The sequence below is a fragment of the Sebastes fasciatus genome, chromosome 19, assembly GCF_043250625.1.
Source record: "Sebastes fasciatus isolate fSebFas1 chromosome 19, fSebFas1.pri, whole genome shotgun sequence".
NCBI classification, from domain to species: domain Eukaryota; kingdom Metazoa; phylum Chordata; class Actinopteri; order Perciformes; family Sebastidae; genus Sebastes; species Sebastes fasciatus.
This window is the reverse complement of record NC_133813.1, coordinates 1776702-1798209: the sequence shown is the minus strand read 5'-3', so window position 1 is coordinate 1798209 and position 21508 is coordinate 1776702. Positions and strand designations below refer to the sequence as shown.

Sequence of the window (21508 nt, the reverse complement as noted above, 5' to 3'; positions counted from 1 at the left end):
CTTCCACCTAAAAAACATCTCCCGTCTCCGGCAATCACTCTCTGACTCTGTGGCAGAAACCCTCATCCACGCTTTCGTCACCTCCCGTTTGAACTACTGCAATGGAGTTCTGACCGGGGTTCCCAGCAAAGCCCTGGACAGGCTCCACTACGTGCAAAACTCAGCTGCCAGGGTTCTCACCTGCACCAAGCCCTGGCAGCACATCAACCCCACCCTCATCCACCTCCACTGGCTCCCGGTCAAGTCCCGCATCACCTACAAAATCCTCCTCCTCACCTACAAATCCCTCAACGCCCTGGCTCCTCAGTACCTATCTGACCTCCTCCACCCTTACACACAGCCTCGGAACCTCAGATCCTCAGGCACGGGTCAGCTCTCCATCCCTCACACAAAAATGAGAACTTTTGGGGACAGAGCTTTCAGTGTGACAGCCCCCACCCTCTGGAACTCTCTCCCCATAGAGCTCCGCAACGCACCATCTCTGGACAGTTTCAAAAGACTTCTCAAAGCCCACCTCTTCACCAAGGCCTATGGCCTCTAGCTACTGCTATGTTCAATTTGTTGTGTTTATTTATGCCTATGTTAAAGCGTCCTTGGGTTTCTTGAAAGGCGCTATATAAATCCAAGTTATTATTATTATTGTCCAGAAACCCTCACAGGTACTGCATTTAGCATAAAACAATATGCTCCAATCATAACATGGCAAACTGCAGCCCAACAGGCAACAACAGCTGTCAGTGTGTCAGTGTGCTGACTTGGCTATGACTTGCCCCAAACTGCATGTGATTATCATAAAGTGGGCATCTCGTGGGTACCCATAGAACCCATTTACATTCACACATCTGGAGGTCAGAGGTCAAGGGACCCCTTTGAAAATGGACATGACAGTTTTTCCTCGCCAACGTTTAGCGGAAGTTCTGATGTCAGATAATTGTAAATACTGTTTTTAGTTTGGTTTGTTTGTGTGTTTATCAGCAGGATTAGTTAAAAACTAATGGCCCAAATTTCATGAAACTTGTTGGAAGGAAATTTTGGTGCAGATCTGCTTTGGTGGACGTCTGCACTCGATGACTTCCTCTCTTATTTTCAGTTGATTCTCTTTGTTTTTAGCTCTTTCTCTTCCCATGAATTGTGTCCAGAGTAACAGGAGCAGTGAGTGTAAAGGTCCAGCTGTCATTAGCTGCTGATCTCCTCACCGACACCGGAACAACATCGTGTTGGTGACTATTTAACACTACATAAATATTTAACATATTAACAGGAGGTCACTGTCACTACGATAGCTGGGTGGGTCTGTGGGCATGTAATTGAACTGTGTTGATAACATACCACACAGTGCCCAGGCTCTGACCTGTTCAAATATACTATCTAAAGCCCCGTTCACACCTGGCATTAAGTACTAAGTACGTCTGAGTACGTCAGTTCATATGGAGGACAGAACCTGACAAAATCAAAAATAAATAAATAAATGACTCGATAAATAAATATCATTAAATGTAACAGAAATAATATTACAAATTAATATAGCCATTAATTAATTAATTAATAAAATGTTTTGTATTAATTCCCTTATTTATATATTTATTTACTCTTCCGTTTAATTTTCCCCTTTATTTATTTATGCATTTATTTTTATTATTTCTTTTAAATTTATTTATTTATTTTTATTTATGCACTTATTTTTTTATATTTATTTTGAAATGTATGTATTGGGAAATTTCACCAAATAACTAACACCACAATCTCACCTAACAAGCACACTCCAATCTGGACCAATCCTGACTTTTTAATGAACAGAAAGCCACTAGATTTCTCATCATAGATCAGTAAAGATATCACACACCTCAAACATCTTCCACAATAATACTCTGGTCTCATTTCCTTTTTTGGTCGAGAAGTAGGGGCATTGGGGAGAATCAACAATCAACATTAAAGCATTTAAGTCAGATCTTCCCCCACCAGCATCACAATTGTTTAACATCACCTCCAGAAAAAAGCTACTATCTAAAACATACAAGATCATTTCCACATCCAATCTAATAATATCCATCCCGTCAATAAAATGGGAACAAGACCTACAACTAATCCCCGGTGCCGACTTCTGGACCAAAATTTGCCAAAACATCTTCTCTACATCCACCAACACCAACATACAACTCATCCAGTACAAGATCATTCACAGAGTACACTACACGGGAAAAAGAAGGTTTCAAATGGGTTTTACAGAATCAGAAATTTGTCCGCACTGCACACAAAACACCACAGACACCTATGTGCACGCCACATCGGACTGCACACCAATCAAACTATTCTGGCGGGACATCACTGACAACCGACAGTAGACACCGCTGACAGCCAGCCCTCTCTCCAGGGTCTGGGGGCAGCTTAAGGGGGGTAACCTGTCTCAGGAAACAAAACAAAAAAAATACAAATGCAAATACAAATAAAAGACAAAATATGATAACATAACATTGTCGGACCATGGGATATTATAAGCCACCCCTGCCACGAAAAATACTCAACTCAACCCCCCCACCCCACCCCACCCCCTCTCTCGCTTTCCCGCCCTTTTCTTTCTCCTCTTTAAATACAAACAAACACCCTCCACCCTCCACACTGCATACATACAAACACACACAACTGTACACAAACACTAGAACCTTACACAACAGACTGTCCTGTACTGTCAGTAACACCACCCTCCCTCCACCAACATCTCCTATTTATTTGTCTCATTTTGTTCGTTCTGTTAGAATTGGCTTGTCCCGTTCATTTTGTCATGACACCCGATGTATTTTATTTATTTATTTTTCTCTTTTGTTTGTTTCTGTTTGTCTTGTCAAATTTCCATTGTTTTGTCATGCTTCACTAAATAAAAAAAAATACAGACTGGGTCTATTCATTGGTTCGTTCCAGGCAAACCAAATCGCTAAGATGTTTGACGCACACATCATTTTTAGACGTTGTTAATATGACGCCATTGGCACGCGAATGAGTACGTACTTCCGCGGAGGACGTCAGTTGAATAGGCGGTCCTTCAATGTGGCCTAGGACACATTCGCGTACACACTGCTAAAAGAAGGTGGCCATATGCGGCGCATAGACCGCCTCTGAATGTGGTCTGAGTGATCGGATCTCGATGCGTCCTGGGTGCATTCACACCTGTACTCAGAGCTGTCCACTAGTGATCGGACCACCCAGGAAGCATGTAAAGCTGCATCCACACTAGTACGTTTTAAAACTGATAACCGCTGCTACGTTTATGCCTCACGTCCACACTACACCGACGTTTTTGAGACCTTAAAACGTAGAGACGTTTGAACGCTGCTGACACCGTTCTAGTTTTAAAACTCCAGGGTTGTGTTTTAGTCTGGACGGAAGACAACAAAGGACATCAGCCTCGACTACCAGTGGTTCATTCATTGACTTTATTGGTTTTTATTTCATTTATTTCACCATAGCTGTTCTTCCTTCCTAGTATTTTCTACAACTGAACAACCAACCGCGTTTTCAGGCGTGGTAGTATGGACGGAGATTAATTGTGAAACGGCCCTAAAATGCTCGTCTGGACGGAGATCGTTTTAGATTTAAAAATGTGTTTTAAAACCAAAACGTATCAGTGTGGATGTAGCCTTTATGCCAGGTGTGAACAGGGCCTTAGACTCAATTCAATCGTTCCTTTATAGATTTTAAACCTCTGCATTATATCTGTCAGTTCAGAGCTAACGAAACTAACAAGACCCAACTCTTCCATGAGCTTCTTTAAGCCTCTAGACATGCAATTATTCTCTTTACCTGGAAAACTAGTTAGACTTTGAAACCTGTTTTTCTGGCTGCTGCTCGAAGCCTGACTGCAACGAGTGGAGGGTTTGGGGGGGGGGGGTGGGGGGGTGAATGAAGCAGCCGAAGACATTTTCACACAAGCCATCATTTCCTGTTAACTCACTGAGGGCCTAAAATGATTTCTGGATTAGTTTTAGTTTCAGTTTTGATACTTCTATACTCGTCTTAAAAGCTGAAACAAAAGAACAGCCTCATATTTGGCTGAAAACAGTCGTAACTGTAGTAACAATGATACTTTTGGGATTTAGCACCTCGTGTGATTATAACACGATGGCACCGTCCACATTTATGAACTGCCAGATTATACAATTATAAAAAATAATCACTGGCTGCCATAACTCAACAAAAACTTCAACATGAAATGTAGATATCGCATTGGCACACTTCAGCCCGTTGCTGAAATCGTCAGCATCGCCGCCATATTGGGGAGGTCAGGACTGGCCTGTAAACACATACAAGTCAACGGGAGAGCTGCTGTTTTTCTGGATTAAAAGCACTAACGTTTCTCAACTGATTTCAATGATTCGTTTGGAAACGTAGACGTTGTAGTGCTTTTTATCCAGAAAAACGGCAGCTCACTTGTATGTGTTTACAGGCCAGTCCTGACCTCCCAATATGGCGGCGACGTTGAAATACGATCCAAACGACAATGTGACATCTACGTATATATCGGTGCCTTCAAATGGGGTCGTGTTTACTGTGTTTACGAGATGGGAAGTCGTGTACATGATATGCGTGGCGTTCACGTGATGAAGTCGTGAAGAACTCCGCTGCTAAGCGACGGCAACATTAACGTTTCTGTCGGTGTCTAGAAGCCACAGAGGCTAACAATTTAGCAAGCTAGCAAGTGGGCAACATAATGTAGTAAATGCAAAGGTATAATGACAGAGGAGAAAGATGAGGCCGTTGGGAATATCAACATTTTACTCAGACTTATTAAAGAATTACAATAAATTAACTTATTATGCACTGAAAAAATTACTTCCATAACTTCCGCCATTTCTGTCAACATGAAAAAACACGTCACAAGTCGTGACCTCGGAAATTTCCGAAGCTTTCCACTTCCGAGGTCGTGAATACGACATGAGGGGGGCGTTCATACGGGCCCAACTCGTAAACACGGTAAACACGACCCCATTAGAAGGCACCATATATCTGTGATGTCTGCTCTGTACAGGCACCTTTAGTGCAAATATGCTTTTGCTCTAAAAGTGAAGAGTCAACTAGGCTGATCTGATGTCTCATTTCCATCAAGCTAAACTCCTGCTAACCTCGACACTAACGTACCCTATTTCTTCATCAGCAATCAGAATAACAATTCGCTGCAAGTTCTGCTAAAAATCGACAGAAAACAAGTCACTAAAAATAGTGACGATCCGGCTGAAACAGGGTTAGAGGTTACAGACGCTGGTGGTGACTCAAGTGTGACAACGGCATGCTGCTTGGAAAACTGTGGTACATGTTAAAGAGTATGAGTGCTGCTGAGGGAGTCAAATGGGCCCATTGGTGCTTTTCCTAATGAGTCACTGCTTCATCCAGGAGGGACATAAACAGTGAACACCCCCCGAGAGGACCACAAAATAATATTAAAACGTTACGAGAATCAATATCGCACTAATTATGTTTCTGAAGAAATTACAATAATAAATCATACGGATGCCGACTGAGCCGCTGACGAATGATGCTCATTTTTATCTAGAAAACCAGACTAATTAATATTCTATCTAGTTTTATTCACTGATGGAATTAAAACTTCATCTAAATTAGAACCTGCTCTCAGTTTCCACTTTGGCTGCTAACGTTACAATAGTTATAGTTTTGCAGAAATCCTGATTAAGGTGTTGTTAAATGCTTAAAAGTGTATCTGTGGTTTATTATCTACAAGCGTTAGGAGTCGATCAGTACTGCTAGCAAGCTAGAGAGTACAGGGCTGGAAAATGAGCTAACGACAGAATCCCCACTCAATAAAAGACAATTAATTTGCTAACTTTAAATATTTAAAACAATACAGAGTGCTGGTTTTCTCTGGGCCTTAGCCGAGAGTACAAACACCAGATTGTGGTGCATGTTTACCAGATAACAGGCTAACTAGGCTAACTTTATTGACTACTACATGTAGGGCTGTAACAAGATCAGTACGCAGAATACACGGTATGAAGATCTCGTGCTTGCCCCAAACTGCATGTGATTATCATAAAGTGGGCATGTCTGTAAAGGGGAGACTCGTGGGTACCCATAGAACCCATTTACATTCACACATCTGGAGGTCAGAGGTCAAGGGAACCCTTTGAAAATGGACATGAAAGTTTTTCCTCTCCAAAATGTAGCCTAAGTTTGGAGCGTTATTTAAGTTTAACTCCAAAGCCGGGTTCTGAACCGAATCGTGACTTCTGCGTGCCGTTACACCCCTACTGACTGACTACAGCTCCAAAAAATGAGAAACCTGCTCCCAGTATTGATCCTGCCTTTGATTTAATGTCCGCAGGGATGTTGTATTGTGATTTCAGCTCATCCCCTCTCTCTGTTTTCACTCGTATCTCCACCTCCTGGATACCTCCGCCGTGTCTCGTTTCTTGTTTGGATTTCTCGATAACGGCGGGGGCGTTCCGTCCCGTCTGATCGCCCTCCCTCCCCCCACGCCTCCAGTGCTGCTGTCTAAAATCTCACCTCTCTGCCAGAGGACACAGACCTCGGCCCGCCGAGAATGTGGCAGCACCACGCTATCTCCAACGTGCCACATTTAACTCCCCCCGACGAGCATGCGGCTGAAAGCTTCACACATGCACCGCTGCTAAAACCGGGCATGCGTTATAAAAGTTTGTATTTTCAGAGACTAGTTTTCATCCATACACTCCTCTCACATTATTCTCACATCTTTTATAATCCAAACTGAATTCTCTGAAGCCGTGTGAAGCACTCAAAGCGTGATAACGATATGTGTGATAAGGCTGCACAGAAAGAAACATAATGCCACCATTTCATCCAGTTATTGTGTTAATAATGACCTAGGTGACATGTTTTAAGGACATTTTCATTTTGTGTGAGTGTTGCTTTGCAGCCTGATTTACTCGGCTTTTACGGGTCCATTAGCTGAGGCTTTTATCTCTGCAGCTCCTGTGTGATAGTGGGCAATAAATAGCATATCTGACATTAAATCACTTAATAAAGCACATTCACAGAAGCAGCTTGTTCTGGTTTGTTGGTATAGAAAACGCCTCTGCGTGATGCAGTTTGAACTATAAGAACCGTGTGTTCATGTATCGGTTTCATCTACATCAGGTGTTTGATGATGTGCTAATCAGTCCGGTGTTGTCTTTAGTATCGTCAGCAGCTCACCGGCTCATGGTGGCCGATCCTTAGATTAACTACCAGCGTCGACGTTTCACAACTTGGATTCTTGTCTGAACATCTAATGAGGAGCAGCCGACTCAGTTAGCGTGACGTTCAGTTTCACTGTCCAACACTGTGTTGACACACGGCCTAAACTGTACAACTTTACACCGTACGTGACGGTACGACAGAGTATTAGTGCCACACTAAGGGGGAAAACAAATCTGAGATTTCCAGAATAAAGTCATACTATTATGAGAAAGAAATGTCGTAATATTACGAAAATAAAGCCATTTCCTCCTCCACTGAAGAGTCAGTTCCTCCATCAGGTCCGAGTGGTTCTTTCTTCAGAGTAAACTCAGTTTCTTGTACAATCTTTTCCAGGTCCTGATACTGATGATAATGTGATGCTGATGAGCCAAAAGATGAACTATGTGGTTATTTGTGAAACATAAACTAAAGTATAATTTCACAAGATGCTCCACGTTCCTCATTTTCACACTATTCCCCCTCTAAAATAACACGTAACATAACTACTTGATGATATTACGACTTTATTCTCATAATATTACGATTTTTTTCTCTCGTAAACTTATGACTTTATTCTTATAAAATTATGACTTTTTTTCTAAAATGTGTTGTCGCTAAAATCAATGAATAATCGCAATCTCAATATTGATCAAAATAATTGTGATTATCATTTTAGGTTAAATAACGCTCTGAAGTAAAACTAAATTTTTGCGAGGAAAAACTGTCATGTCCATGTTCAAAGGGATCCCTTGACCTCTGACCTCCAGATGTATGAATGTAAATGGGTTCTATGGGTACCCACGAGTCTCCCCTTTACAGACATGCTCACTTTATGATAATCACATGCAGTTTGGGGCAAGTCATAGTCAAGTCAGCACACTGACACACTGACAGCTGTTGTTGCCTGTTGGGCTGCAGTTTGCCATGTTATGATTGGAGCATATTGTTTTATGCTAAATGCAGTACCTGTGAGGGTTTCTGGATCAATATCTGTCATTGTTTGGTGTTGGTAATTGATTTACAATAATTAATACATACAGCAGCATATTTGTCCACTCCCAGGTTGATAAGAGTAGGGCCGTCACGGTGAGGGAATTTCCCCTGCGGTGATAATTATTGGCTCAACAGTGTGGTATTATTGCAAATTATTTAATTTATCCTGATTGTAATGCTATATAAATAAGCTTTATTGTTAGGCTATGATTAGGTATATTGTTGAGGACAGTTTTAAAACAAATTAAATACTTGTTTATTGCAGAACACAGAAGGGCAGCGTTTTACCCAAAGTAGAACAAATCTTTCAACTCTCGGCGATCAGATTCAGCGTATAATAGACGCTCAGCGCCTCGCCACGCTGCTGCCGTTTATAGCATGGTGTAGATACGCGGCGCTCCCATTGCAAAGAATTCATCCCCTGCAGTTGGTTTGTCAATAGTGCGGCATTGCAGTATTGCGGTTATTGCGACAGCCCTAGATTAGAGTATGCAATACTTGATAAATCTCCCTTTAAGGTACATTTTGAACAGATAAAAAACTATGGACAATCACAGAATCAATCGTGATTAAAGATTTGAATCAACTGACAGCCCTACTAAATACACGGCTTCTGTTTGACAGCTTCTGTTTGACGTTGGCTGTTTACATTTGTCACTTGCAGCCGATGCGTGGGAGCAAGCTACAAACTTTTTAGAGCAAACTTTCAAGCCTGCAAAAGGTGTTGCATGTTCAGAATGTTGGTTATTAGTGGAGTATTTCCTTTAAGAGTCCAGAGACCCACCAGTGACCACGCTAGTTCTCATATCTACTACAGGATTCAGGAACGGGAGGACATGTAACGCAAATTTGTGACTAACTTTTTGATAATTAAATGTGACTAAAAGGTTCTCTGTTAACGGATCGTCGGTCTCGAGGGAGCTTCACGTTTCTGCAGGTTCATTTTAAAACCAGACTGACACAAACTGAAACCAACAACTGTCTGAAGGAAGGAAACCCTAAAAAAGACTCACAAACGGTTAGCAGTATACGTGACGTCATCAGAAGCAAATGGGCTCAAACATGCAACCCCCACTGACATGGACTCTACACTACTTCAACTCAAGTACTGCACTTAAGTACAGCTTAGAAGGATGTGTACTTTATGCTACTTTATACTTCTACTCCACTACATCTCAGAGGGAAATTATGTACTTTTACTCCACTACATTTATGTGACAGCTTTAGTTACTAGTTACAAAAAACAAGCATATGATCAGTTTATAAAATACAATTTGTTAAAAAATTAAACCAGTGGCTGCTCTAGTTTGGCCCCCCAAAATGTATTTAATAGTTTCATAAAGTCAACGTTTGGGTTGAAATAACTCAGAAGGTGGTGTTACTTTAGTATGGAAGTTACGTGACAAACAAGTCAACGTTTGGATTACAATAACTTTGAAAGTGGCGTTACTTAAATACGGAAGTTACGTGACAAACAAGTCAACGTTTGGATTACAATAACTTTGAAAGTGGCGTTACTTAAATACGGAAGTTACGTGACAAACAAGTCAACGTTTGGATTACAATAACTTTGAAAGTGGCGTTACTTAAGTACGGAAGTTATGTGACAAATAAATCAACGTTGACTTCTGGTTTCACGCGGGGTACGATCAGCGGCCTCCTGGGCGAGAGTCTGATGTTTTCCCACCATCCACCCCGACCTCCTCCCTTTGTCGCTCTTTATACTTCCTGGTTCACGATTACGTGGTATACAGACACCATTCGTAGCTTTTCCTACGAACAGCCTGCAGAGGGACGACAACACTGAGATGCTGTGACTGATACATGTTTGACTTGTTATGTGTTATTAGTGATCACGTTATATAACAGCTAGTTTAGTTAATATTGACAGTTTGACAAACCCCGACAGACATTTTGCTCGTGCCCTGGAGGTGAAATAGTTTTCTTAAACCTGTCAAGACGGCGTTTATATCATTCAAAACTCAAACATATGAGTGGCGATTCATCTAGGGTAGCACATTTCATTACAGAACATCCTTTAATTAAATCATTTCAGTTGGAGAAGCTTCATATTCATTACTGTGTGTAACTAACTCACTGTCTGGATCGCTACTTTCTGCTGATCTGCTGAGACGAGTCAGTCAGTAACTGAACGGCTGACCTCCTCCCTCCAAAAAAAATCCCTCCTGCTTTAAATATGATGCTTGTTTAACTCACGTTAACACGTGAGTGGGTGTGTCAGTGATCCGTTGGTGATTAATAAACATGGAGAACAAGGTGATGGATGTAAATAAGTCAATGTGACAGCGCTGCCGGCTGAGATCTGTTCTGCACAAAGCTCACACAACGGTGATCATTTGACTAAACCCAAATAGCTCCGTCAGAATGATAAACACAAACGTCTCCATAACCAAATTTTAACCACATCCTCTTCAATCAAGGTGCACGGCTACATGCCTTTAAACCTGGTCTGAGGTGACACATTCAACACAACAGCAGGGACACAAAAAGGTGTGCAGATATTGGTCACTGTAGTCTCATCTGATGGCCTTCTACTCACACAGAGAAGCTGCACATACTGATGCATCAAAGGGCCACAGACGAGACATACAGAAAACATCATTTATGATCAGATTGGGGGCGCAAATGGAGAATGTTTGATAGAGCTTCTTCATCATTAAGGCTTGGTATTGTTAGGGCTGCACAATTAATCGAATATTAATCGCGATTTTGGCGTCCCACAATTAAATGAACACGATCGACTGTGTCATGCCGCTGTGCGCGCACCCTGCAGCGGCAGCCTGTGAAAAACTCTCCTAATAATAATAAATCAGTTTTACATAGCACTTTTCAAAGTTCTCAAAGATGCTTTACATACTGTAGAATAAGAATAAAAAACAAGCAGTAAACTCTGGAGTAAAAGAGTATACTGAAAATACACTGAATTCAAGTGAAGAAGAACCTTATTTTTTTATTTTAGTCTTATTTTGATGCAACGATTTGTACATTAGCAGGAATGTAGCACAACATGGAAGTGAAAGAAGCGCTCTGTCCATTTCAATTTGAGAGTGTAATCAAAATATTTTGTCCGTAAAAATCAATGAATAATCGTGATCTCAATATTGATCAAAATAATCATGATTATCATTTGGGCCATAATCGTGCAGCCATTGGTTTTGCTATAAAAAATGACAATATTATGGCAAATATTCTGCATGTAGCTGCATCACATGCAACCTGCTATTGTAGCCCTTAATTCTGAGAGGCTAACAGTAGGTTTTGGCTCAGATAGCAAGAACAGGACATCATTAATGCCTGGTTTGGTTTGCAAAAATGACAATATTATGGCAAATATTATGCATGTAGCTGCATCACAACCTGAGACGCTAACACTAGATGTTGGCACAAATAGCAAGAACAGAGGTCAACATTAAGGCTTGGTTTTGTCTGAAAAAAAATTACAATATTAGGGCAAATATTGTGCATCACAACCTGCTACTGTAGCCCTTAGTTCTGAAAGGCTAACACAAGGTTTTGGCATGAACAAGACATCATTAAGGCTTGGTTTGGTTTGAAAATAAATGTGAATATTATGGCAACTATTGTGCATCACAACCTGCTACTGTAGCCCTCACTTCTGAAAGGTTAACACTAGGTTTTGGCTCAGATAGCAAGAACACGGGACAACATTAAGGCTTGGTTTGGTTTGCAAAAAAAATTAAAATATTAGGGCAAGTATTGTGCATGTAGCTGCATCACAACCTGAAAGGCTAACACTAGGTTTTGGCACAAATAGCAAGAACAGGACATAATTAAGGCTTGGTTTGGTTTGCAAAAAAAATAAAAATATTAGGGCAAATATTATGCATGTAGCTGCATCACAACCTGAAAGGGTAACAGTTGTTTTTTGCTCAGATAGCAAGAACACAGGAGAATATTAAGGCTTGGTTTTGTTTGAAGAAAATGACAACATTATAGCAAATATTGTGCATCACAATCTGCTATTGTAGCCCTCAGTTCTGAAAGGCTAACACTAGGTTTTGACACATATAGCAGCCCTAGGTTTTGTTTAAATGACAATATTATAATAAATATTCTGCATGTAGCTGCATCACAAGCTGCTAACACTAGCTTCCCTTCCTGGTAAGTTCTAGGTGTGAAATGACAACGCAAATGAAGTGGTTGTTTTGTGAAAGCCACTGTGAGTTGCTGCATGTTTTGCAGAAACTGACAAAAGGGAGTCATATTTATATATCATCTCCAGTAAGTCACAGGTTTGAGAGAGGAAGCAGCCCTCCATCTCCCTATATGGCTGCAGAAAGCATGCAGAAAAAAACATGCATCCATTACAGACATTGTAAAAAGCTCTTGAATGTTGAATTACCTGGGCTCTGGCAGGATGATTTTCTTACTCGCCCTGGCTGCTGGAGTGGATTTGCTCTTCTCCATCGCCATCAAATAACTCACATCTGCGAGTACTGCTTCGAGGTCCGCCATCTTTCGACCCTGGGACGAGCAAATCGATAAAAATACGCGTTGTGGGGTTGTTTTTAGGGGGGGGGGATTACAAAAAACACCCAGATGTGAGCAACATCAAGCGCCAAAGTGCGTGACAGCAGCGGCTGACCATCGACTGGAGGATGGTGGTGGAGATGGTGATGGAGATGGTGATGGTGTCGTTGTGTCTCTCCGGCTGCACTTCGCCTTCAAACTACCATCATTGTGACAGAAAAAAAAAAGCTAATTCAGGAGGAGAGAATATGCAGTCAGCAGGGTTGCTTGTAATCCCATTTAGTGCATTAAAAAAAATCCTTCCTTTGCTTTAATAGTGATGTCTCAGGTAGATGCAGCCAGATGTGCAGACAGCTGTCAGATCCTACAGGTCTCCAGAGACTCTCCTGGTCCCTCTTGATGGTGATGATGGTGTCCAAAAAACACTGGTTTGTCTCCAGTCTGGGTCCTTTTTTCTGCTTAAAAATGTAAACAGTGCTAATTTTAGTGGAGTGGAGTCTTTAGAGAACCTGTACACGTCAAATTGTGGGAGAAATAACGTGTATATCTCCAAAATAAAAGCTAATCTCTTAGATTTGTGATGGCACCACAGCTTTAAAGATCTAACTTTAGTGGAGTGGAGTCTTTAGAAAACCTGTAGACGTCAAATTGGATGAAATAAAACGTGTAAACTTGGTTAATATCTCCAAAATAAAAGCTAATCTGTCAGACTTGTGATGGCACCACAGGTTTAAAGATGAGCTCCGTAAAAACACACATGTTGTTGTTGATGTTGAGCTTCTTCCTGTGTGTCCTTAAAACCAACTAAAACACCTTTAACCCGAGCTAATCAACAGCCACCTTGTGTTTTAGGGAGATCAATATGTTGGTGTCTGTCTGGGCTAGTTAGCACAACCGAGCTAGTTAGGCTAACTAATAGAGGAATAAGAGTGATTTAATCGGTCTAAACATGTAGTTTAGATTACCTCACATTAGTCTAATGTGTTAAATTAAACACCTAACTTCTAATAGACTCGCTAGTTTAGCGGGTTTAAACACTAACTCGGGTTTTATTGAGTTAATAAGCTAACTAACGGCTGCTAACGGATGAGCTAACGGCTAACTAACGGCTACTAACGGCTGCTAACGGCTGAGCTAACGGCTAACTAACGGCTGCTCGGGTGTTTTTTAGGGAAGTCTGGCTTCTCCGAGGCAAAAATGTCCAAAAAAACAATAAAAAAGGCGTCAAAAATAAAAACAAAAATGGCAAAAAGCTAATCCATAGTCTGCTTGTTGAAGTTACCCCGGACTGGAGGACTGTAGGTGCGGGAGAACCGGAGAGAGAGCGACCGACCCGGACGCTCCTCTCACCCAGCGAGGAGCGACTGACTGCGGGCTGACGGTGACGCTGCTGTCGGTGGTTGGTGCTGGAGGATGTGGTGGAGCACCGTGGAGAGATGGAAACGGGTAGATTAGATAGTTAACTGATAAAATAGCACATTTAATATTAAAAAAGTCTCATAAATCGACGTTTTAATCGCGTTCTCCCTCCTCTCTCTGACCGACTCCTGCCTGCCAGGCTACCCGCGCTGCAGAGCTCCTCACTCGGATATAAAAAGTAGCTTTAACCGCTCTCCTCCTTCTTATTCTCTGGAGCGTCCTCCTCCAGGTAGTGCCTCTGTTTCTCCTCCGTTAAGCTGCTCGCTTCGCAGCTCCAATATGGCACATGTTCCCAGTGTTTCCAGCTGGACTTCCTCTGCTTCGGGTGTATTTTTCAGTGTTTTCTGAGCTCACACACACACACACAGTCAGCCAGAGAGAGAAGCTCTGCTCCGCTTTGTGTCCGACTTCCTCCCACTGCGGCGGAGCGAGGGACGGGAGGAAAACCCGGAGCGGAGCAGCGGAGCAGACTGGATCTGGATCTGGACTCACTCACTCACTGGCACATTTTGATTTCTATTTTTTATAAAAACATAAATATATATTGTTTTTAATCAGAAATGAAAGCATACATGTATATCTATTTATATACCGCATTGTCATCCCCTTTTTTTTAAGCACTAAAAAGCAAAATATGTTTAAATATCACTCACTCACTGGCACATTTTTATTCCTATTTTTTTTATACATGTTATGAAAAACATAAATATATATGAAGAAGTGTTCAGATCATTTGCAAACTTTTTGATATTTTTTTTTACTCGTTTTAGTAATTTTTTTAAGCACAAAAATGCAAATTATGCTTAAATATTCTTAGGATTCGGTGCAAAGAAAGGGTTATTTATATATAATATATATAATTATGATAAAGAAGGCTAAAGGTACAATCATATGATACTAAAATTTAGTTTTATATATATATAAAATATGCTTAAATATCTCTCATTCACTGGCACATTTTTATTTCTATTTTTTTATATACATGTTGTAAAAAACATAAATATATATGAAGAAGTATTCAGATCATTTGCTTAAATTATTCATCTGCAAACTTTTTTTTACTCATTTTAGTAATTTTTTAAGCACAAAAAAAGCAAAATATGCTTAAATATCACTCATTCAGTGGCACATTTTTATTAGTAATGGTAATGCTCCTAATATATATAAATGTACTGTAGACTGCAGCAGGCCACACACTGTGAGACACCAAAATAATATATATTATTTATCAATAAATGGGATGTTTATACCTTTACCCTGCAGAAAAAGCATGAGTGCATAAAGAAGTATTCAGATCATAATTCATCTGCAAACTTTTTGATATTTTTTTTTTACTCGTTTAAGTAATTTTTTAAGCACAAAAAAGCAAAATATGCTTAAATATTCTTAGGATTCTGTGCAAAGAAAGGGTTATTTTTCACCCTGACTAACTATCTTATAGTTAGAATTATGATAAAGAAGGCTAAAGGTACAATCATATTATACTAAAATATGCTTAAATATTCTTAAATGTGAGGATTTGCTGCTTTTCATGTTATAAAAACATAAATACATATTGTTTTTAATCAGAAATGAAAGCATACATGTATATCTATTTATTAAATTATTCATTATTAAATTAATTCATCTGCAAACTTTTTGATACTTTATGATAAAGAAGGCTAAAGGTACAATCATATGATACTAAAATGTAGTTAATTGATTAAATATCACTCATTCACTGGCACATTTTTATTTCTATTTTTTTGTATACATGTTATGAAAAACATAAAAATATATTGTTTTTAATCAGAAATGAAAGCATACAGGTTTATTCTATTTATTTGATCTATTTATATACCACATTTTCATCCTCTTTTTTACACATTTAGACCGTTTTGTGCTGGTTTACTGTGTTCCCTACAGGGGTTTTCTACTACTATTAAAACCTAAACTGTATAAAAGCTGCAGACTCACTGCAGCAACATTTATCATGTTCAATCAACATTAAATAGGTTGGTTTTTTCCCCACTATTTTTCACAAGGCCCTTGATCATTAATATTACAGCTCAGTAAATATATATTTATAGTGTTTTTGGTGGAAACATAGCGCCGCTTACTGGCCAGTAATGGTAATGCTCCTAATAATAGAAATACCCTGTAGGCTGCAGCAGGCCACACACTATGAGACACCAAAATAATATATATTATTTATCAATAAATTGGGATGTTTTTCATGAGTGCATGAAGAAGTATTCAGATAATTTGCGTAAATGAATTAATATGCAATTTTCTGATATTTTTTTACTCGTTTTTGTCATTTTATTTAAGAACAAAAATATGCAAAATATGCTTAAATATTCTTGAATGTGAGGATTCTGTGCAAAGAAAGGGTTATTTTTCACCATGACTAACTATTTTATAGTTAATTATGATAAAGAAGGCTAAAGGTACAATCATATTATACTAAAATTGAGTTTATATATATATATATAAAATGTGCTTAAATATTCATAATGTGAGGATTTGCTGTTTGTTTGTCATATCTGATAGTAAGCAGCAGAATATCTTTGGGTTTGGATTGGAAAATGGCTCTTGTCTATGTTATATTGTTATATATTATATTATTGGATTTTTTATAACTATTGCATGAATATTTTAGTGTTGTAGCTGGTCAAAGTAAAATCTGTCCTGTCAGATATAAAAATTAAAATTCAAAAATTAAAATTAAATTAATTCATCTGCAACCTTTTGGATAACAGATTAATCGATTTAGTCATTTTAAAGCACAAAATAATATGCTTAGATATTTTTTAATATGAGTATTTGCAGCTTTTCTTTAGTAATATCTGACAATAAGCAGCAGAATATCTTTTGGTTCGCTTGGATAAAAAAAGAAATTTCAATCCATCACATTGGGCTCTGGGAAATGCTGCCAGTATTTTACTGTAATTAAAATGATCATCAATCATTAAAAAGTTTTATTTTCTTTAATCTATTCATTTATTATTTAGATTAATTGATAAATGTGGAACAAATTGCGAGAAAAGCTAAGACTTTCAAATCCTGTTTATCATTGTTTTTTAATTAATTTTCTTTTAAATCCAATTTATTTGTTAGTTTGTTTTATTGCTTTTTATTCTGTTTGCTTTTATTGTTTTTTTTTAAAACATTTCTTTCTTGTGTTTTTACCTTTGTAATGTGTTCTTTAGGTATGAAATGTGCTGTTTATTGTCAATACTGTATATACTGCTCTTTTTTTATACTTCCTTCTATTTAAATGGTTCAGATTTTGTTACACTTTGTTTAGCTCTTTTTTTTACTGTGTTAGTTGATGCATCTTGTTTTTTGCATTATCCTCTTTGCTGCTGTACACTGCAGCTTTACCCACCGTGGGGCTACTTATCTTATCTTATAAATAAATTAATTTAAAATAATAATAAATAAATATTCAAATGTCTTGTTTTGTTTGACCAACTGTCCTGAACCCCAAAATTATTACATTTACAAAAATATAAATAAAAGAAATAAGGCAGATCTTCACATTTAAGTAGCTGGAACCAGATCATGTTTGCCATTAAAATTCAGTTTCAGCTCTTAAAGCAATAAAGTTTTAACAAAATGTGTTAAAACTTTATTTGTTAGTTTGTTTTATTGTTTTTATTCTGTTTGCTTTTATTTATTTATTTTGTAATCATTTGTTTCTTGTGTTTTGACCTGTGTAATGTGTTCTTTGGGGATGAAATATGCTATATAAATTAATGTAAAATAATAATAAATAAATATTCAAACAGTCCTGAACCCAAAAATGATTAAATTTACAAAAATATAAATAAGAGAAATAAGGCAGATCTTCACATTTAAGAAGCTGGAACCAGATCATGTTTTCAATTAAAATTATTTTATTTGACTTATTTTGTTACTTGCAAATGTATAATTATAGTATATTAGTCATATTGACAATAAACTGTTTTCAACTCAACCTTTATTGACACCAGGTCACCTCTAAACACCGTCATGTGTCCCTCTATCTACCCGTCCGTCTGTCTGTGAGAGAAGCAGATACACCGGAGGAGGTTGGTAAGGTTTAAGAAAGACATTTTATTCAGCACTGGGATGCGGAAGGGGTCAAAGGTGAAGGGTCACAGGTTAGAGAGGGCTGGGGAGTGGTGTGTTGTTACTGCTGAATACGGCGGATGGACTGGATCTGAGGGGTCTGGCAGTGGGAGCCAAACTCCCTGAAGTGTTTGAACTCCCCACAGTGACGATCACACTCCATGATATACTGGTATCCACGATAACCAGGGTACTGGTAGCACACGAATCTGAATCAAAGAGAGAAGGAAGGAGGGAGCACACGTGAGATCGTTGTTGTGAAACCAGGATTATTTTTGAGAAATAAAAAGATAGGAAAAGAACTCACGCTCCAGACTGGATCCTGAGAGAGCCAACTTCATTGTTGCACCAGCCCATGGCCTGGAGGGAGGGATAATCGTCGCTCAGCTCACCCTTACGGCCCAGGAAGTTCTCACGCTCAAAGATGGTCATACGACACTCTCTGTGGTTCTGGAGACAAAAGGAACGAACAATGAACGTCAGCTGGTTTCTTTTTTTTCCCGGTTCAATCTACGAACTGAGAGCTGAGATGTGTTTAAACTCACAGCACAGGCGATAGGTCTGAAGGAGGTCATCCTCTCAATGTGGTAGGCATTGCTGCCGCCGAAGGCATCACACTGGGGGTACTCTCCTCTCTCCAGGACAAACTGCTGCCCCTGGTAGGAGGCGTGCTCGTAACCCACCCAGCTGTGGACACAAAAACAATCTGTCATTTACTCTCAGACACACACTTTATCTGCTTTATTTCTGCAGGACTTTAAAAAACGCAGAAAAAATGTTACAGAAATCTCCAAATGTTTTTGATCCCAAATCCTAGCATGGCTTTTTCTATGGTGTTCCTCGAGGTCTTGGTGTCTTAATGTGGTATTTTGGAGGGATTATTGATCATTTTTATCAATTCTCTAGCGGTAAAAAATTGTTAAATTTAGCATCAAATCTGTGTAACAAATGATATCAACCCAAAAATTACTGCAACTTGACATAATAGTGCATGAGGATGACCATCATCTACTTCTATCATCATGTCCTAAACCCTTATACACTAGAACAACTTGCATCTCATATTAATCTTCAGGTTCCCAGCTTTCAGATGATGTACACCACTTCTATGTGACCTCTACTGTTGACCTGCTATCTCCTCCTAAAGACCCCCTGGACCCTAAAGTAACATTCTCCTCCTGTTAAAGCTCTGTGTACTCACGCTCCACTCTCCACCCTCAGGGAGCGCACGGTCTCGAAGCCGAACTCCATCACGTTGCAACACTCGGAGGTGAACTCATGGCGACGGCCCTGGAAGCACTCCTCGTCGAAGACAATGATCTGATGTGGGGAGATGCAGACGGGTTAGAGAGCAGCTGATGAACACACATACAAATCATATCTGATGTAAAGAAATCATTCGTTTAAAGAGGCTGGAAGCAAGCACATCTGGCTGCAGATGTTTTGAATGCTGATGAATGTTACTTGATACCTTATGATTCTGTAATTTGTTCTTTTGTCTTTGTTTTAAATTGTTTGTTTTATGTCTGCAGCCGTGTAACTGTGCTGCTGCCTATCTTGAAATAGAGATTTTTAAACTAAATAAAATAATAATAATAAATAAACAAATGAATAAATAAATATAATACATGAGTGCAACTATGATTTGATCTATGTTAGAAGTGTGAAGAAGTATACTGTTTATATTTATTGTATCATGTGATGACTGAATAAAATACTATTACTACTACATAAAATTGGGAGAACAGGTTATTTTTCACATTTCTCTCTCTTCTCTGTGTCAGTATTAAATACGTTCTTTTTTTGCATTTAATCTCAATGTTCACAAGGCCTCTAATAATTAATATTACAGGCCTGCAGGCTGCAGCACTGTGAGACACCATATATTATATATATATATATTATATATTTATCAAAAAACAGGGTTGTTTTATACCTTTACCCTGCAGAAAAAGCACAAGTGCATGAAGAAGTTTTCAGATCCCTCGCTTAAATTAATTAATCTGCAACCTTTTTGATAATTGATTAATAATTGTAGTCCTTTTTTAAGCACAAAATATGCTTAAATATTGTTAAATGTGAGGATTTGCTGCAAAGAAATTCACCCTGACTAACTATTTTTATAGTTAAAGTTATGATAAAGACTAAATGCATAATCATATGATGTAAAATAGAGTTTTTATGGTGTCGATATTCATTCTGAAATGACAGCCGGTTGCATCTGAGGGGGAAACTAATGAGAAAGTCCCTCCGGAGAGGTAATGTATGAATCCGTGTTTCCATCTGCAGACTCACCTTCCAGTGGCCGGAGAACTTGGTGCAATGGTGAGTCATCTTGTCTGAGAGGAAAGGAAATAAACACACAAAAAAGCATCAGTACAGAGAATTTGTGCACATTTAGTCTGAGAGGTTAAACATGCAGAGGGAGGAAAAGTTCAGTTAAAACGTGCAGAAAAGTGACATCAAAATCCAGAAACAGAGCCGCTAGTGTTCAACTTTAGTGTTGTTCTATGCAAATAACAAGCTGCTTGTTAAATGGTCTGAGCAGCAACAGCAGCAGCAGCAGCTGGATAATCAGCCTGGATCGTAGTTCCAACACAAAAATGAAGATCTACTCTTCTTCTTCTTCTCTTTATCTTATTTTCAGCCCATTTCCTCCCAGCTGCTGAGACTTCCCACCATCCTCTCTGTTTATCACTGTGTTTGGGGGATTTGTGTGTGTGGATGTTGGGGGGTCTTCTGCACCACCGCCGTGCCGAGCCATGCCATGCTGTGCCGTGCCGTGCTGGGTGAGGGACATGGGACGCTCACCTTGCTTTGATGGTTGTCCTGCCGTGAGAGTGAGAGGAGCCACGGGCCCCCTCCCTTTTAAAGCCTCCTCTGGCAGGGGGCCATGCTGAAAGCCCCAGCTCAGCATCATGGGAGGGGCTTTCTCTCTTTGTGCCACCCCCCCCTCGACAAAGGCTGGCTAATCTGTGGACGGGGCAGAAGTGCAGACACCACATTATCACACTGTGGTGGTGGAGACACATGGAGACGTATAAGAGACGTATAAGAGACGTATAAGAGACGTATAAGAGACACAAGAGACACAAGAGAAGAAAACACTGAGGGCCAAGGACACCGAGGGGGTGGGAGATGGAGATGGATCTGCTTATGTTTGTCAATGCAATAAAAAGATTATTTTATAGATGAAATCTGACGATCAAGCTCTTGATTAAAAGACCCACAATAGAGCGGTTTTAGGAGGTTCCAGGGGGGTGTTTAGGGGGAGATAGCAGGTCAA

At 39.4% G+C, this 21508-nt stretch overlaps 2 protein-coding genes across 3 annotated transcripts in view; both read right to left on the bottom strand.

Annotated features, from left to right (window-relative positions):
* grk3 (G protein-coupled receptor kinase 3) overlaps window positions 1-14546 on the bottom strand; it is a 78744-nt gene extending 64198 nt beyond the window's left edge. For both annotated transcript variants that reach the window (XM_074618424.1, XM_074618425.1), the window contains exon 1: window positions 12581-14546. In XM_074618424.1, the coding sequence (XP_074474525.1) occupies window positions 12581-12693 (113 nt within the window). In that variant the 5' untranslated portion in view covers window positions 12694-14546. The remainder of the gene's footprint in view (window positions 1-12580) is intronic.
* Window positions 14547-18187: 3641 nt separating this feature from the next.
* Window positions 18188-21124, bottom strand: cryba4 (crystallin, beta A4). The gene is made up of 6 exons (XM_074617533.1): window positions 21034-21124; window positions 20518-20561; window positions 19424-19542; window positions 18768-18909; window positions 18530-18672; window positions 18188-18431 (listed from the first exon to the last, which is right to left on the bottom strand). Exons 2-6 carry the CDS (start codon window positions 20554-20556, stop codon window positions 18284-18286), a joined length of 591 nt encoding a protein of 196 aa, XP_074473634.1. The 5' UTR covers window positions 20557-20561; window positions 21034-21124; the 3' UTR covers window positions 18188-18283.
* Window positions 21125-21508: the final 384 nt, after the last annotated feature.

Bases quoted from the DNA above. Each gene is read 5' to 3' on its own strand.
- cryba4 (XM_074617533.1), bottom strand. From the start codon at position 20,556: ATGACTCACCATTGCACCAAGTTCTCCGGCCACTGGAAG. The intron at 18,673-18,767 runs GTGAGTTTAAAC...TTTTGTCTCCAG, and splicing joins TCAGACCTATCGCCTGTGCT to AACCACAGAGAGTGTCGTAT. The intron at 18,432-18,529 runs GTGAGTTCTTTT...TCTTTGATTCAG, and splicing joins CTCAGGATCCAGTCTGGAGC to ATTCGTGTGCTACCAGTACC.